Source organism: Nomascus leucogenys, chromosome 13 (assembly GCF_006542625.1).
Source record: "Nomascus leucogenys isolate Asia chromosome 13, Asia_NLE_v1, whole genome shotgun sequence".
Taxonomy (NCBI): Eukaryota; Metazoa; Chordata; class Mammalia; order Primates; family Hylobatidae; genus Nomascus; species Nomascus leucogenys.
Genome location: NC_044393.1, coordinates 32,920,193 through 32,937,704, shown reverse-complemented (window position 1 = coordinate 32,937,704; position 17,512 = coordinate 32,920,193). Strand labels below are relative to the sequence as shown.

At 50.8% G+C, this 17,512-nt stretch overlaps 1 protein-coding gene across 5 annotated transcripts in view; it reads left to right on the top strand.

Annotated features, from left to right (window-relative positions):
- The window catches only part of C13H20orf96 (chromosome 13 C20orf96 homolog), a 46,526-nt gene extending 30,735 nt beyond the window's left edge, over positions 1-15,791 (top strand). For 3 of the 5 annotated variants that reach the window (XM_030825983.1, XM_030825982.1, XM_030825981.1), the window contains 8 exons: positions 1,157-1,275; positions 7,585-7,743; positions 8,315-8,414; positions 9,363-9,520; positions 9,601-9,702; positions 9,867-9,953; positions 10,659-10,777; positions 15,559-15,791. In XM_030825983.1, coding sequence (XP_030681843.1) covers positions 1,157-1,275; positions 7,585-7,743; positions 8,315-8,414; positions 9,363-9,520; positions 9,601-9,702; positions 9,867-9,953; positions 10,659-10,777; positions 15,559-15,619 — 905 coding nt within the window. In that variant the 3' untranslated portion in view covers positions 15,620-15,791. Of the gene's footprint in view, positions 1-127; positions 209-1,156; positions 1,276-7,584; positions 7,744-8,314; positions 8,415-9,362; positions 9,521-9,600; positions 9,703-9,866; positions 9,987-10,658; positions 10,778-15,558 lie in introns of those variants that run through there. The other 2 variants (XM_030825984.1, XM_030825985.1) reach the window with 2 other exon arrangements.
- The last annotated feature ends 1,721 nt before the right edge of the window (positions 15,792-17,512 follow it).

Below are 17,512 nucleotides of genomic sequence, written 5' to 3'. Positions count from 1 at the left end.
TATGCCCCCCAAATGCCTGTACTCCATATCTGGCAGAACCACAGCTCTTAGCGTGTTTCAGAGACAGCCAGTTGGAGTTTTGCATACCTGCTGTGCCTTTGTCTGGTGTTGTGGTCCCACTTCTCAGGTCACTAGAAGTAAGAGTAACAACTGGTAATGCGTATCCAGCACTGAATATGCATCAGGCACTATTCCAAACACCTTTAAGGTATAATAACTTCTTTCTTCTTCACGAAGACTCTATGAGGTGGGCATGATGATTATTCCCATTTTATAGGTGGACGAATGGAGGGACACAGAGGTCATTTGACTTGCTCAAGGTCACACAGCTAGTAGAAGGCAGAGCCTGGATTTTTTAAAAATTTATTTTTATGATTATATATATTTTTTGAGATGGAGTCTCTGTCACCCAGGCTGGAGTGCAGTGGCGTGATCTCGCACCACTGCAACTTCCACCTCCCAAGTTCAAACGATTCTCTTGCCTCAGCCTCCCAAGTAGCTGGGATTACAGGTGCCCACCACCATGTCCATCTAATTTTTTTGTATTTTTAGTAGAGACTGGGTTTCACCATGTAGGCCAGGCTGATCTTGAACTCTTGACCACAGGTGATCTGCCTGCCTTGGCCTCCCAAAGTGTTGAGATTACAGGCGTGAGCTGCCATGCCTGGTCAAGAGCCTGGGTTTAAACTTGGACTGTCTGACTCATTAGTTCTTGTTCTTAACCCCTATCCCATCAGGCCTTCTGTCAGCCAGGTTGGTGGGACAGCAGGGATTTGGATTCAGGCCTGCCAGACTCTGGTCTTTCTGCTCTCCTGTTCTGCAGTAGCTACTGGAAAGACACAAGGAGTGGGAGTTCCCGACTCTCTGACTGGACAGTTGAGAGTGGGGTTCCTGGCTGCCCCGCCCTCCCCTCTGTCCATGCCTATAGTTATTGCTTTCACCTGGGCTTGTTCCTCCCTTATGTCGAGGCCCTGAGTAGGTCCTGGGAGCTTAGTGAAGGGTGTGAATTTCACCCTGTCTAGTGTCACATTATAAGGCAGCCAGAGGGTGGAGCTGGGGTCTGGCCCCCCTCTCATTAATGGTGCGCTCCTGGGAACCTGGCCTCAGGCTTGCCTGGACCCTCACTCTCTCCCTGTCCTTTCCTGTCTATCCCTAGTGTTTCACTCCAAGCCCATTATGGTGGTGACAAGCTGCCAGCCGAAGAATCCACGAGAACTACATAGAAGGCAGAAGTTGGACCCTGGGAAGATGCAGGCCGAAATCCGGTTAATGAAGGTATGAGGCACATCTTCCCTGGACACTGGGCCCAGGACAGGGACGGGGATGATGGCTCTAGCAAACATGTGCTGAGAACTTTGTGGGTGCCAGACTTGACTAATTTCTTCCTCACAGGAACTGAGTGAGCATGCTTATCCTCGTTCCTATTTCACAAACCGGGAAACTGAGGTGCAGGGAGATAAATGACATGCACCAGGTCACACAGCCAGGAAATGGCAGGATCAGGGGTCAAAACCAGTTAAACAAAGCATTTGCTGTTCTGTTTAAGACTCAAGAAATAATCAGAATTGCTTGTTATTTTGTTGTATTAGGAATACGATCTAGTGGCTTATTTATCTTAAAATTTCCAGCAACTTGGCCGGGTGTGGTGGCTCATGCCTGTAATCCCAGCACTTTGGGAGATCTAGGTGGGTGGATCATTTGAGGTCAGGAGTTTGAGACCAGCCTGGCCAACATGGTGAAACCCCATTTCTACTCAAACTACAAAAATTAGCTGGGTGTGGTGGCACACACCTGTAGTCCCAGCTACTCAGGAGGCTGAGGCAGGAGACTCGCTTGAACCTGGGAGGCAGAAGTTGCAGTGAGCTGAGATGGTGCCACTGCGCTCCAGCCTGGGAGACAGAGTGAGACTCCATCTCAAAAAAAAAAAAATTCCAGTAAATTAAACTTTCATACAGTGTACTTTGAAGCAAGCCTTAGAAACTGACAATTAAAATTTTCACATCAATTGATACAATTGTAGGTAATTAATTTCCTCGCTATACATTGTTTTATGGCTTCTGTAATTATCTGAACAATGTTTCAAAGTATTTGAAATGCCTAAAGGAAGACGAGTCCTTAGCATACATAGCAGAAAGTAAAATACTAAGTATTATAAAGACTACAAAATACTATAGAATAATTCTTCAAGATAGTTTTTAATAGCTCAATGAACAATGACTACTATATAAAGAACAAGGGAAAATATAATTTGCTTTGAAACCTTTTTTTCCCCTTTAACCTTTTATCTTGCAAAATGGTTTAGAGGTGGCCCAGTATTCTTAAAGGAGGAACTCATATTTCTGTTAGTTTTATTCATTTATTTATTTTTTGAGACAGAAGTTTCACTCTGTTGCCCAGGCTGGAGTGTAGTAGCAAGATCTCAGGTCACTGCAACCTCCACCTCCCAGGTTTGAGTGAGTCTTCTGCCTCAGCCTGCTGAGTACCTGGGATTACAGGTGCCCACCACTATGCACAGCTAATTTTTTGTATTGTTAGTAGAGATGGGGTTTCACCACATTGGCCAGGCTGGTTTCCAACTCCTGACCTTAGGTGATCCACCCGCCTTGGCCTCCCAAAGTGCTGGGATTATAGGTGTGAGCCACCGTGTCCAGCCATTTCTGTTATTTTTATCCTAACTTTAGAGGGGTTTAGATGTTTTTGATTGATGTAGAAGCTGAACGTGGACAATTTGGATCTAAAACTTGTGCTCCTAACCAGTCCAGTTCTTAATACTGTCTCTTACAATCTTTCATTCATTTAATGAATCAACAAATACTGATTGAGCACCTACCATGTGCCAGGTTCTGTTCTGAGTATGAGGATTCACCAGTAATGTGGCCTGTGATCTTAGGGAACTTACATTCTATTGGATGGGGGAGACTGACAATCCACAAGAGAAAGATATTTGAAATGATGATAAGAGCTAAAGAGAAGCCTAAGAATAAGGTTAGGGGGCTAGAGGCATGGAGGAGAGTGTGGCAGTAATTGTTTTAGGTAGGGTGCTAATGAGAGGCTGCTAAGGTGGGTGACATTTGAACTGAAACCCTAGTGCTGCTGTTTCAGTGGGCCTAGGACTTGGAGAATAACATTTTTCACAAGATACTTCTGGGTATTTTGGTCTGGAGATGTGGAGACAAGATAGTGGAGTGGCTAGGAGCCAGGACTTCAAGGATGACAGCTCTGCTATGTGTGACCTTGAATAAGTTACTGAATTTAATCCTTGGTGTCCACATTGATTGATTGAGACAGGGTCTCGCTGTGTCATCCAGGCTGGAGCACGGTGGCATGATCATGGCTCACTGCAGCCTGGACCTTCCGAGCCCAAGTGATCCTCCCACCTCAGCCTCTCAGAGTAGCTGGGACTATAGACATGCACTATCATGCCCAGCTAATTTTTGTAGAGATGGGATCTCCCTTTGTTGCCCAGGGCTCTAACTCCTGGGCTCAAGTAGTCCTTCCACCTTGCTCTTCCAAAGTGCTAGGATTACAGGTGTGAACCACTGTGCCTGACTGCTGTCCACTTTTATGAAGTTGGCCTAATAATAGTGCCCATCTCTTAGTCTTGCTGTGAGGGTGATGTGCTGATGTGCTGCAGTGCGTATGAAGTGCTTAGCACAGTATCAGCCACATAGTAAGCACTCAATACATCAGCATGATTACTGTTATATGAGAAATAAAGGAGCTGAGGGCTAGGAAGGGGTAGTTTTTAGTAAAGAACGGAGAAATGAGGAAGTACAGGAACAAATAAAAGAGGAAATATTTATGGCAGGGGTACAGAGTTAGAGCCAGAGACAGTAGTATCAGCTATTGTTCACTGAGTGCACATGAGTGCACTCTCACTAAGTGGCTTGATTGTGAATTTCATCTCATTTATTTATTTATTCTTTGTTTTTTTAAAGAGAGGGTCTTGCTCTGTCACCCAGGCTGAAGTGAAATGGCACAATCATAGCTCACTGCAGCCGTAAACTCCTGGGCTCAAGAGATCCTCCTGCCTCAGCCTCCCAAGTAGCTAGGACTATAGGTGCACACCACCATGCCCAGCTAACATTTTAATTTTTTAAAATTGTGTTTATTTATTTATTTACTTTTTGAGACAAGTTCTTGCTCTGTTACCCAGGCTGGAGTGTGGTGGCACAATCTCGACCTTAACTGCAGCCTTGATCTTCTGGGCTCAAACATTCCTCCCACCTCAGACTCCTGAGTAGCTAGGACTGTAGGCGTACACCACCATGCCCAGCTAATTTTGTTTATTTTTTGTAGAGATGAGGTCTCACTGTGTTGCCCAGGCTGGTCTTGAACCCCTGGCCTTGAGTGAACCTCCCACCTGGGCCTCCCAAAGTGTTGGGATTACAGGCATAAGTCACTGCACCTGTCCAATCTCATTTTTATTTTACGGCAGTTCTCTAAAACAGGTATTAGTTTCCTTACCTTTAGAATGAATATAAGGAGGCTCTGAGACATTAACTAACTTACCCAGATTCTCTTAGATGGTAAGTGGCTGAGCTGGGAGTTGACCCAAGGTGTGTCTAGGTTCAACATCCAAGTCTTAGTCACTACGTGGTTCAGCCATGCCTTGCAGTTTTAAGGCTACTCAGTTCTTGTTTTAGCGTAGTGGAAAGACAGATATTGGGACTCAGAAGTCTGGCTTTCCAGTTCCAGCCCTGCCACTTCTTGACTGTGTGACACTGGGCAAATCATTAAACTCTCTGAGCCTCCACTCATCAGCAAAATAGAGTTAGTAAACATAGAGCTGTTGGAGGGTGAACGGATACCATGTGCCACCTGCAGAGCAAGGCACAGCACCTGGCCTGGCATGTAGAGGGCCCTCAACAATTGTTATTGTTACTGTAGGTTTTATGCACCTGCTGGGTGTAACCTTCGGGGAGTCACTTAACCCTCAGACCCTCTTGTTCCACAGGGTACTGTTGTGTGAAATGAGAGTACTCATTGGCTCCGCGGCCTGCCAGGAAATGCTGACGTTTATCATCCATTTTGCCTCCCCTGCTTCTCCTCCAGACATGGGGGTTGCTCTGCCACCTTCTTACCTACCTGGGGCGTTTATTATTATTATTGGGACGGAATCTTCCTCTGTCGCCCAGGCTGGAGTGCAGTGGCGCGATCTCGGCTCACTGCAACCTCCGCCTCCCAGGTTCAAGCGATTCTCCTGCCTCAGCACCCCCAGTAGCTGGGATTACAGGCATGCGCCACCACGCTCGGCTAATTTTTGTATTTTTAGTAGAGACGGGGTTTCACCATGTTGGTCAGGCTGGTCTCGAACTTTTTTTTTTTTTTTTTTTTTTTTTTTTTTTTTTTTTTTTTTTTTTTATTATTAGGTTACACATGGAAGTCGGGAATAGAATGGGGGGGGAGTTAAAAAGGAGAGGGACTTTATTGGATCAGTAAAACCAATCCTATTGAAAAAAGAAAAAAAAAAAAAAAAGGGAAAAAAAAAAAAAAAAAAAAAAAGTATGACTCAGGTAGACCTGCTTTTTGTACTGAGTTGGTTGGTTTTTGTTGTTTTTTCATGTTTCGCCAAGTTGGCCAGACTGGTCTCGAACTCCTAGCCGAAGTGATCACCCGCCTCGCCCCCCAGAGTGCCGGGACCACAGGCGTGAGCCACCACGTCCAGCCCCCACATTGCTTCTGGCCTCCATTGTAGACCTCCCAGACGGAGCGGCCGGGCAGAGGCGCTCCTCACTTCTTCCCAGACACGGGGCGGCCGGGCAGAGGCGCTCCTCACTTCCCAGACGGGGCGGCCAGGCAGAGACGCTCCTCACTTCTTCCCAGACGATAGGTGGCCGGGCAGAGGCGCCCCTCACTTCCCAGACAATGGGTGGCCGGGCAGAGGCGCTCCTCACTTCCCAGACGATGGGTGGCCGGGCAGAGGCGCTCCTCACTTCCCAGACGGGGCGGCCGGGCAGAGGCGCTCCTCACTTCCCAGACGGGGCAGCCGGGCAGAGGCGCTCCTCACTTCTTCCCGGACGGGGCGGCCGGGCAGAGGCGCTCCTCACTTCCCAGACGGGGCGGCCGGGCAGAGGCGCTCCTCACTTCTTCCCGGACGGGGCGGCCAGGCAGAGGCGCTCCTCACTTCTTCCCAGATGGGGCGGCCGGGCAGAGGCGCTCCTCACTTCTTCCCGGACGGGGCGGCCGGGCAGAGGCGGTCCTCACTTCCCAGACGGGGCGGCCGGGCAGAGGCACTCCTCACTTCTTCCCGGACGGGGTGGCCGGGCAGAGGCGCTCCTCACTTCTTCCTGTACGGGGCGGCCGGGCAGAGGTGCTCCTCACTTCTTCCCGGACGGGGCGGCCGGGCAGAGGCGCTCCTCACTTCCCTGACGGGGCGGCCGGGCAGAGGCGCTCCTCACTTCCCAGACGGTGGGTGGCCGGGCAGAGGCGCTCCTCACTTCCCAGACGGTGGGTGGCCGGGCAGAGGCGCTCCTCACTTCCCAGACGGGGGGGCCGGGCAGAGGCGCTCCTCACTTCCCAGACGGGGCGGCCGGGCAGAGGCGCTCCTCACTTCCCAGACGGTGGGTGGCCGGGCAGAGGCGCTCCTCACTTCCCAGACGGTGGGTGGCCGGGCAGAGGCGCTCCTCACTTCCCAGACGGTGGGTGGCCGGGCAGAGGCGCTCCTCACTTCCCAGACGGTGGGTGGCCGGGCAGAGGCGCTCCTCACTTCCCAGACGGTGGGTGGCCGGGCAGAGGCGCTCCTCACTTCCCAGACGGTGGGTGGCCGGGCAGAGGCGCTCCTCACTTCCCAGACGGTGGGTGGCCGGGCAGAGGCGCTCCTCACTTCCCAGACGGTGGGTGGCCGGGCAGAGGCGCTCCTCACTTCCCAGACGGTGGGTGGCCGGGCAGAGGCGCTCCTCACTTCCCAGACGCGGCGGCCGGGCAGAGGCGCTCCTCACTTCCCAGACGGTGGGTGGCCGGGCAGAGGCGCTCCTCACTTCCCAGACGGTGGGTGGCCGGGCAGAGGCGCTCCTCATCTCCCAGACGATGGGTGGCCGGGCAGAGGCGCTCCTCACTTCCCAGACGGGGCGGCCGGGCAGAGGCGCTCCTCACTTCCCAGACGCGGCGGCCGGGCAGAGGCGCTCCTCATCTCCCACGATGGTCTCGAACTCTTGACCTCGTGATCGGCCCACCTTGGCCTCCCAAAGTGCTGGGATTACAGACGTGAGCCACCCCGCCCGGCCCTTATTATTATTTATATATTTCATTGATTCTGAGAAGCCATTGATATTAAGGCACATCTTTACCCACTAATAATATATTTGTTGATTAGATGGTGACACGCCACCAATTGTAAGATGCACCCGCACCTCAGGGATGTGGAATGATGGGTAAACGTGTGTTTCCGAACTGATGAGAATCCCGGAGCTCCCGGGCGGTGCAGACAATGGGGAACCGCCGCCCAGCTTGGGCCGCAGTTACCAGCAGAAGGCCGCAAGGGGGCGGGAGTCTGGCGGAGTTGGGGCAGCGGTCCACCGGCTTTCGGGGGCTCCGGCCGGGCAGGGCGCAGCGCCGTCTCTCTACTCTTCTCTCCGCCCGCAGACAATGCTCAGGAACGGGAGGACCGCTCTGCGAGAGCTCCAAAGCCATGAGAACTTCCTCACCAAGCTCAACGAGGAGCTGATCGAGACCATCCAGGACATGGAGAGCAGCACGACCCTGAACGTGCGGGCCCTGCTGCAGCAGCAGGACATACTGGCGGTGAGACCCACGCCTCTGCCCTCGGCGCCGGCCGTGCCCGGGCATCCGCCCGCCCTCCTTCCCTCCCTCCGCGCACTCGCGCGCCCTCTCCTGCCTTTCCCTGCCCACTGCACATGCTGCTTCCTCCAACCGGAAGACGCATTTCTTCACCCTTCACTCCCCTCACCTGGGCTTTGCAAGAGGACCGAGATGGGAGTTTCATCCCAACGCGCCAGCACTCACTGGCCAGGAGACTTTGAGTTAACTTTGCCTCCCTGAGCTCTGTGAAATGCGGCACAATAGCACCCGTCCCAGAGGGGGTTTACCTGGCACATATTGTACCCGTGCAACAGAGGTCGCTGCTACCACCAACAGCATTTGCAAACACCTCTACGTGCAATAGCAAGCGATCTGTATGTATTTATATAGTCCTTACAACAGCCCTATGGGTGGACACTGTTATTGTCCCGATTAGCCTCTGGTCAGATTTCTGGGAATGAGGTTGGGATTGGGGACTCCTGAGGAAGTGCTGGGTGGCTGCCTCTGAGAGCCAGCAGAGCCTGTGGGTGAGTTGACCCCACCCCTCCCTCAGACCATCATCAACATCTTGGAGTATTCAAACAAGAAGAGGCTGCAGGAATTGAAGTCTGAGCTTCAGGAGTGGGAAGAAAAGAAGAAATGCAAGATGAGCTGTAAGAATCCCTGGACGAACTCCTTGACCCTCCCCCCTGGCACCTTGGGGAGGTCAGCAGCAGAGCATTCACCTTGTACTTGCCATTCAGAAACCCTCAGCCCCATCGTCTCTCTTCTAGGCAGATGGGAAGGCTAAGATACAGAGCGAATAGCCTACTTACCCAACACTTAGCTCTTTCCAGGCCCCGTGTCTGGGTCTCTGCCAATGTCTGTGTTGTTACAGGCACACACTCAGTCATTGCAACTACTTGGAGGCAGGGAAGCTGTCCTCCCATTTTACAGATGAGGAAACCGAGGCTAACAGAGGTGAAGTAGCTTGTGGAAGGTTATATAGCTAGGAGCCAGAATCCAGTCCTAGCCTGGCTCTGTTTCCTGCCAAGGTCCTTCTGGGAGTCAGTGGCTGGGCTAGAACCTAGGTCTCCTGGCTTCCATCCTGCCTGGCCTGTGGTTCCTTTTCCCTGAGCAGACTACACACCTGCTGAGCAGAGGGGCGGTGGATCAGGCAACCCCAGACATTGGGGATCTCCCTCTGGAGGAAGACAGGATAGACTTTGTCTTAATCCTGCCATGAGTTGTGTCTTGGGAGCCACTGTCACCCCATCTGCCTGGTCTCACTTCCTTGAGTGTGTCTCTGAGGAGACTGAAGTCTGGAGAGGGACAGTCTTGGCGAGGGCCACACCACAAGTCAGTGGCAGAGTGGGGATTAGTCTAGGGATCGTGCACCAATTCCCTTCCTTTTTCCTACCCAGCATTGCCTCTTCTCCTGCAGGGGTGGAAAACCCTCTAGAGCCTTAACTTTTAACCACCTCCCATCCCTGTGTGAGCTCGCCTCAGCCCAGACCCCAATTACTGGCCAAGGAGACCTTGCCTCCTGGGCCTCCTGGGGCTCAGGTGCTTGAGGGAAGGTCTTGCCTCCTGTCCCTGCTGACCTCCCTACCCCTCCCCAGATCTAGAGCAGCAGGCAGAGCAGCTGAATGCCAAGATTGAGAAGACCCAGGAGGAAGTGAACTTCCTGAGCACTTATATGGACCATGAGTATTCCGTCAAGTCTGTCCAGATCGCCACCCTTATGCGCCAGCTGCAGCAGGTTAAGGACAGCCAGCAGGTAGGGGAGCCCCTGCCCCTCCCCCACCAGAGTGTGTGGGAGGCAGGACTGGTGGCCAACACCCTTCTGCTGGCTCCCAGGATGAGCTGGATGACCTCAGTGAGATGCGCAGAAAGGTCCTGGAGTCCTTGTCCAACAAGATTCAGAAGAAGAAGAAAAAAATTCTGAGTTCTGTGGTGGCGGTGAGTAGCCAGTTGCTGTGTGGGAGTGGGGATCCAGGTCTCACCCCCACCCTGCCCTCTTCCCCATCCTCTGCCTCCAGGCCCACTGCAGCCCCATCGGTCTCTACCATGTTCTGCTGCCCAGGAAGAGGCACCTGGGGGCCAGACCTCTTCTTCCTCCACAGGAAACCCAGCGTCCCTATGAAGAGGCTCTCCTACAGAAGATGTGGGAAAGCCAAGACTTCCTGAAATGCATGCAAAGGTTCAGAGAAGTACGTGGGCAAGGAAGGTGGTGGTCCCTGTAGGGGAGCAGTGGGTGGGCAGTCCCCACGGCCTGTGGGAATGAGTCAGGCTTCTCCTGATCTGGCGCTCAGAAGGTCTCTGACTCTGGTATTGGCCTTCCTCCTTGCCGGTGCCATTACTGTCACTTGTCTTTCATCTGGGAAGGCGATTGGCACTGACCTAGGCCTTGCCTCATTAGCCAGTATTGCCGGCTAATGACCCGTTTGCAACATCACCAAGCATCACCTATTCAGCCATTAACCACCGTGCATCTTTAGCCCTTGATTCTTGTCACTGCCCACCACCCATTATCAGTGTTAATGAACTTCACCATCACTGCCTTCTTGAATTAATTTTCATTATCTTGCCTCTTCATTGGTTTTTAATGTGCATGCCCTTCATATCTCTGCCAGCCTCCATTCATTCCCATGATTGAGCATTCCCCGCCACTTTGTAACCTGTCTCCATTCTCCATGATCCTTCACCTGTTTCAGCACCACTGAATATTGTGACTATCTTGGAAGCCAGCCTCACCCTGCATGGGGAGGTCCCCTCTCTGGAGTCCAGCAAGTCCCAATGATAGAGCCCATACCATTTCCCCAGATAGCTTTGCTCCTCGTTCATTTTGGCCTTTCTCCCTTTGGTTGGGGGCCATTTGGCTTCTCCCTTCTCCCCTGCTGTGCCTTTCCTCTCAGTTTATTGACCAGTTTAAGGAGAACATGCCCGTATTAAGGGCCGAGGTGGAAGAGCTCCAAGCCCAGACCCGGGAACCCCGAGAGGTCATATTTGAGGATGTTCTGCTTCGGAGACCCAAGTATGTGATCTTTTTGCCATTGCCTCTTAAACCAGCCACACTCAAAGCTCACAGAGGCTCTCTGTTCTTGGGGAAGGCAGCCTGGTGTGGATGGCAGAACCCTGTACAGGGAGGGAGGGGCCTGGGTTTCCACCTTGGATCTGCCACTGACCAGGGGCAGATGTGACCTTTCCCATCTCTGCAAAGGCCTCCAATTCCCGTCTGTACACAGCAGGCTGGGTTGTGTAATCTCTAAGGGCCCTGCTAGTTCCCAGATCCCATGTATCAACCGAGTGGGTACAGCCTTCCACTTCTGGGTTTTTGAGGAAGGCAGAGTTGAGTGGGGTGGTTGGCTTCAGGAAAGAATAGCTTGGAAGACACTCCACAAGAAGAGAAGGATGTCCTGTTCACTTGGCAGGTTTTTGGGCCCCAGAAACCAATTCTTTGCCTGCCCTTCCTTGGGGCAAGCCCTATGCGGTTGGGTTGGGGGTCCCCCAGGCTTACCTCTCCTTGATGACACCACAGGACCATGTGTGGCAGAGCCTAGCATTTGCAAATTCTTTAATTTTTCTTCTTCATCTGTCTCTCCCTCCTGTCCTTTTCCTTCCTTCTCCTCTCCTATTGCCATGTCTTCCTTTTCTTCTATTTCTAAGCCGCCCCTGCCCCCAGAACAAAATACTATTGGATTTATGAAGTGCCTCTGAATGCCAGGCACCATGTGAATGAAAACAGTCCTCGGTCCCACCCTCATGGAACCAAAGAGGGAACTGGACATGAGTCGATAATGAGCCACAAATAAATGTGGAGTTGCTGCGTAGCCTGGAGCTACTGAGTAGAGTACATGCCACTGCGAAAGTGACTCTTAGGAGCTGGGAGTGGTGGCTCACGCCTGTAATCCCAGCAATTTGGGAGGCCAAGGCGGGTGGATCATGAGGTCAGGAGTTCAAGACCAGCCTGGCCAAGATGTTGAAACCCTGTCTCTACTAAAAATACAAAAATTAGCTGGGCGTGGTGGCGGGTGCCTGTAATCCCAGCTACTCAGGAGGCTGAGGCAGAGAATTGCTTGAACCTTGAAGGCGGAGGTTGCAGTGAGCCGAGATCATGCCACAGCATTCCAGTCTGGGTGACTGAGACTCCATCTAAAAAAAATTTTTTTTAATTAAAAAAAAAGAAAAAAGAAAGCAACTGTTAGGACAGCGAGTCTGGGCAGTCAAGGAAGGTTTTCCTGAGGATGTGACATTTGAACTGAGGCTTGAAGGATGCATAGAAATTCACTAGGTGAAGGAGACTGATGGGGGAGCTGAAGGAAGAGCAATTCTAGGGGGTGGTGCTAGGGTCTCCGGGGGATGTAATAAGTAGTCACTCGTTGTCTTTACCTGAGCTCTGAACACAGTGAATGAGACTGAAAGGGGTAAGGTGCATGTGGGCCCGGTTTATTCTGGTAAAGCTGATTTTAGAGACTGTGTTGGCCTCTGAATAGCGAACCCAGAATTAGGCAAATCGCACCACCCGATCGTGGTGGAGTTGGACCCACGTGGAGCCAGGCCTTGGGGCAGGGAAGAGTGGAGTCCTTTCAGGTTTCTTGCTGCTGAGAGAGAAAGGGACTGGGCTCCCTGTGTCCCCTTCCTCTCCTCACACTCACCATTCTGGTGGTCATACCACCTTTCCAAAAGCAGAATATAAAGGGGCAGAGAAAGGCCAGTAGCAGTGCACGCATGGATGCCCTTCCACGTGGAAGGGAACACCAGGAGCAAGGAAGCAGATTTTCCCTCTTAAAAAGTAGAAATGGCACACTGTTAAGCAGAGCCTCACCAGCTGGAACATGCCTAGGAAACACCTGGAGATCGTGTTAAAAAGCAGATTCCAAGTCAGTAGGTCTCAGTGGGGCTCATGAATCTGCATTTCTTTCTTTTTTCTTTTTTCTTTTCTTTTCTTTTCTTTTCCTTCTTTCCTTCCTTCCTTGTTTCATTCCTTCCTTTCTCTCTTTTCTCTTTCTTTCTTTCTCTTTCTCTTTCTTTCTTTTTTTCTTTCCTTCCTTCCATCTCTCTCTCTCTCTCTCTCTCTTTCTTTCTTTCTTTCTTTCTTTCTTTCTTTCTTTCTTTCCTTCTTTCCTTCCTTCCTTCCTTCCTTCCTTCCTTCCTTCCTTCTCTTCTTTCTTGCTTTCTCTCTCCCTCTCTTTTTTCTTTCTTTTTCTTTCTTCGTTTTTTGAGACAGAGTCTAGCTCTGTCTCTCAGGCTGGAGTGCAGTGGTGCCATCTCAGCTCACTGCAACCTCCGCCTCCCGGGTTCAAGTGATTCTCTTGTCTCAGCCTCCTGAGTAGCTGGGGTTACAGGTGTGCACCACCATGCCTGGCTAATTTCTATATTTTTAGTAGAGACAGGGTTTTGCCATGTTGGCCAGGCTGGTCTCAAACTCCTGACCTCAAGTGATCTGCCTGCCTTGGCCTCCCAAAGTGCTGGGATTACAGGTGTGAACCACCATGCCCAGCCTGATTCTGCATTTCTAAGAAGCTCCCTGGTGATGCTTATGTTACTGTTCTATGAACCAACCACATGTTGAGCCTTGAGCTGTGAAGGAGCTGTGGTTGGAAGGAATTTGGCATTGACACGGAGCTGAGTGAGGCCAGAGTGGTTGGAATGCAGAGTGACAGGGAGAGTGGCGGGAAGGGAGCAGGGCAACTCAGCCCCTAGGGACCTCCATGCAGTGCCCTATAGGCCCGGATTTTCTGCCTGATCCCAGAAGCAAAGGATCTTAAGCCACATGATCAGATTTGTATTCCAAAAAAGTCAGTTTGAAAAGAGCATGGTGGGCTAGGTGTGGTGGCTCACGCCTGTAATCTCAGCGTTTTGGGAGGCCAAGGTGGGAGGATTGCTTAAGCCCAGGAGTTCGAGACCAGCTTGGGCAACATGGTGAAACCCCATCTCTACAAAAAATACAAAAGTTAGCCAGGCATGGTGGCGTGCGCCTGTAGTCCCAGCTACAGTGAAGGCTAAGGCAGGAGGATTGCTTGAGCCCTAGAGGCAGAGGTTGTAGTGAGCCAAGATGCTGCTACTGCCTTCCGGCCTGCATAATAGAGCAAGACTCTTTCTTAAAAGAAAAGAGCATGAGGATGAGATTGGCAAGGAGCCAGAGTGGCAGCTGGAATTCTAGTGGGTGTGAGGGCAGTTGTCCAGGGGAACATGGGAAGTGGCCTGGCCAAGAGTGTGGCAGAAGAAATGGGAGAAATAGATTGGAGAAATATTTAGGAAAGTAAGAAGGACTTGTATGACTTAGGAAGTACAGGAAAGGGAGGTATCAAGAATAACCCCTGGGTTCCTGACTTTTGTAATGGGGTGATGGTGGTGTCAAATGCAGAGATTGGGAAGGCTGGGACGGGGTGAGGGATGTGTATGTAGGCACAGTCGAAAGTTTACTTGGAGGCAGGCATGGTGGCTCACACCTGTAATCCCAGTGCTTTAGGAGGCTGAGGAGGAAGGATCGCTTGAGGCTGGGAGTTCGAGACCAGGGGGACAACATAGTGAGACCTCCATCTCTATAAAAAATAAAAAAATTAGCCAGATGTGGTGGCACGTGCCTGTGGTCCCAGCTATTTGGGAGGCAGGAGGATGGATTGAGGAGTTCCAGGCTGCAGTGAGCTGTGATTGCACCACTGCATTCCAGCCTGGGTGACCGAGTGAGACCATGTCTCAAACAAAACAAAACAAAACAAAACACAACAAAACAAAAACCACACAGCTGACTTGGACAGTAAGTTTGGTTTATTTGAGGTACCTAGGTGGAGTCATTGGGTGGGCAATTGACAAGATGAGTGTAGACCTCAGAGGACAGATATTGGCTGGAAGTAGAAATTTAGGTGTTGCCAGCATAGAGATGAACTTTTTTTTTTTACTATTATTGTGAAAAATTTCAAATATAAAGAAGAGAGAATGACATAATGAATAGCCAGTTTTGCCCAACTAGATTTAGAAATTGTTTTTTTTCTATATTGGTTTCATGTTCATTCTTTTTTTTTGAATAGTATTGTATCCTGACATTTCCTGCCTAAATACTTCATGTGTATCAGTAGATTATTGAAACCATGAGAGAGGATGGTCTCCTTGGAAGAGAGAAAAGAGAGTGAAAGAGAATGTAATCCTTCAGCCTCTTAAATGTTTGTGCAGGTCCCTGCGATGGGGAATATATTGCTGATGGGAATCCATCTCTCTTGCTACTTTCATGGAAATAATAATGCCTGTCATTTACTGAGCACTGATACCTGCTGGCATGGTCTCATTTAATCTTTCCACCAATGACTGAGGTTAGAATATTAAGCCCATTTGACAGATGAGGAAACTGAGGCGCACCTGGGGTCTGGCATTTAATGAGTGCTTTTCATTTAAGTGCCAACTGAAGGAGTGAGGCTGGGAGAGTAGAAATAGCTTGCTCAAGGTGACACGGAGTCAAAGTTATCAAACCTGTCATCCTCACACCAAAGCCAGTGATCATCTTGAGGGCCCTCAGCATTTCGGAGCTGAGTTCCTGCTCCCACTTGACCTCAGACTTGTCAGGGGAACATTCGTCCTACCAAACTCATGTCTTTTCCATTTTTGGTGTGTGTGTGTGTGTGTGTGTGTGTGTGTGTGTGTGTATGCTTGTGTATGCACAGTTGGGCTTTGAGTCACAGACAGGTCACAGATTGTACTTTGGGATTGCCCCCCAACGCAAGTACGTACCAGAGTTCTAAAAAGCAGGGCTCCTCTGAGCGGGTGCTCCCACACCGCCACCTCTGGTCTCTCATGGCCCTCTGTGCTGCCTCCCACCAGGTGCACCCCAGACATGGATGTCATCCTCAACATTCCTGTGGAAGAGCCACTACCCTTCTAGATGGCAGTGCCATGGGCCGCCCTCCCCTCCTGCTCTCTTCCCAGCACCTGGAGCCTTGGATCATTTACTTCCAGGACCAGATCTCCATTCAGACCCTGATCTACAGTCTCCCTGCTCCCTCTGCCCTTCCTCCCTCTTTCTTTCCCTCCCTCCTTCCCTTCTTCCCCCTTCCCTTCCCTCCCTCCCTCCCTTCTTCCCCCTTCCCTTCCCTCCTCCTTCCTTCCTCCTCTCCCTCCCTCCTTTCTTTCCTTCCTGCAGTTTTTTCCTCTCTTCTTCCCTTCTTTCTGGTTGGTGCTGCTGGGCCAGGTGGGAATTTCCAATTAAATCTGCTACTCCTTTTTTACCAATAAAGGTGGATTTACATTTGCTTTTTTGCCAGTATCTCGGGGTCCCCAGCTAGGCCTTGCAGAAGATGTGGTGGGAATGGACTTCGTCTTTTGATAAGGGGCGGGCAACTGTGCTAACTGCATCTAGGGCTCAAAACTTCTCCAGAAGAAGTGCTGGAGCAACCCCCTGCCTGACCCCGCCCTCTCCATGGCTCTGTGGCTCTGGGCCATGCCCTCCTGGTGCAGTGGGAGCCCAGCTTCTCTCCAATCTGTGCTCAGACCTGTTGAGGGCATTGTCGGGGCTGACAGGTTTATTGATTTTAATACCCCTGGGAACTTGCTAGGCCTCCAGTGCTTGGAACAACTCAGAAGGGCTATTCTGGCTCCAGAACTTCCTGAAGGCTCAGCTGCAACTACCCTTGGGCCTGCATTGCAGCTGGACTTCTCCCTGTTCCCAATCCTGCATACTTCTGTCTTCCTCAGTTGTTGATTCCAAGAGCACTCATTAATCAACGTTCTACACCCTACACTCCATCTCAGAGTTGGCCTCTCTGGGGACCTAGATTGCTACAACCCCCAAGAGGCTCTGGTCACTCACAGATGCACTTTGTTTTAAGATACTGGGTTACAGGTAACAAAACAACCAAATCACATTGGCCTAAACTATGAAGGGCTCAGGTCAATAAATAGCTTAGGTGAGGCTTTATCCAGAAATCAAGTGATGGCACCAAGGACTTGGTTTCTATTTATCTACTTTGTGTTCTGAGGTGTTGCCCTTTTCTTCAGGTCAGCACTGCTTGTGGCCCCAATAGGCCAGCATCTCCCAGGGTTGTGCAGGTCCTTGTACATGTCCTGTTGGAAAGAGAGAGACTGGCTGTGTCCCAGAATTTTCAGCCAGTGTATTAAGATTCACTGTAATTGGGCTGGGCACAGTGGCTCACACCTGTAATCCTAGCACTTTGGGAGGCCGAGGTGGGTGGATCACTTGAGGCCAGGAGTTCGAGACCATTTTGGCCAACATGGCAACACCCTGTCTCTACTAAAAATACAGAAATTAGCTGGGCATGGCAGCAGGCGCCTGTAATCCCAGCTACTCAGGAGGCTGAAGCAGGATAATCGCTTGAACCTGGGAGGCAGAGGTTGCAGTGAGCTGAGATTGTGCCACTGCACTCCAGTCTGGGTGACAGGGGATGAGACTCCGTCTTAAAAAAAAAAAAATTCAGTCTAATTGAACCAGCTTATATTACACACCCACTTTGAGCCGGTCTTGGAGGTGGAGCATGCCTGCTGGTTTAGTTGAGGTCACCAGCTCTACCTTGGAGCAGGGAAGGGATGGTTAAGGTGGAATATGTGACCTAGGCTGAGCCAACAGATACTCCCCAGAGCCATATGAATCTCCAAGCAGAAATGGACCATGTTGAACACAATAGCAAACACTTCAATGGAACCTACTTTATGCTTTACATATATCAACTCACTACATCCTCACAACAACAACCCTGTGAAGGAGGTATTGTTTATTGTTATTTTCATTTTACAGATGAAGAAACCAAAGGATGAAAAGGCG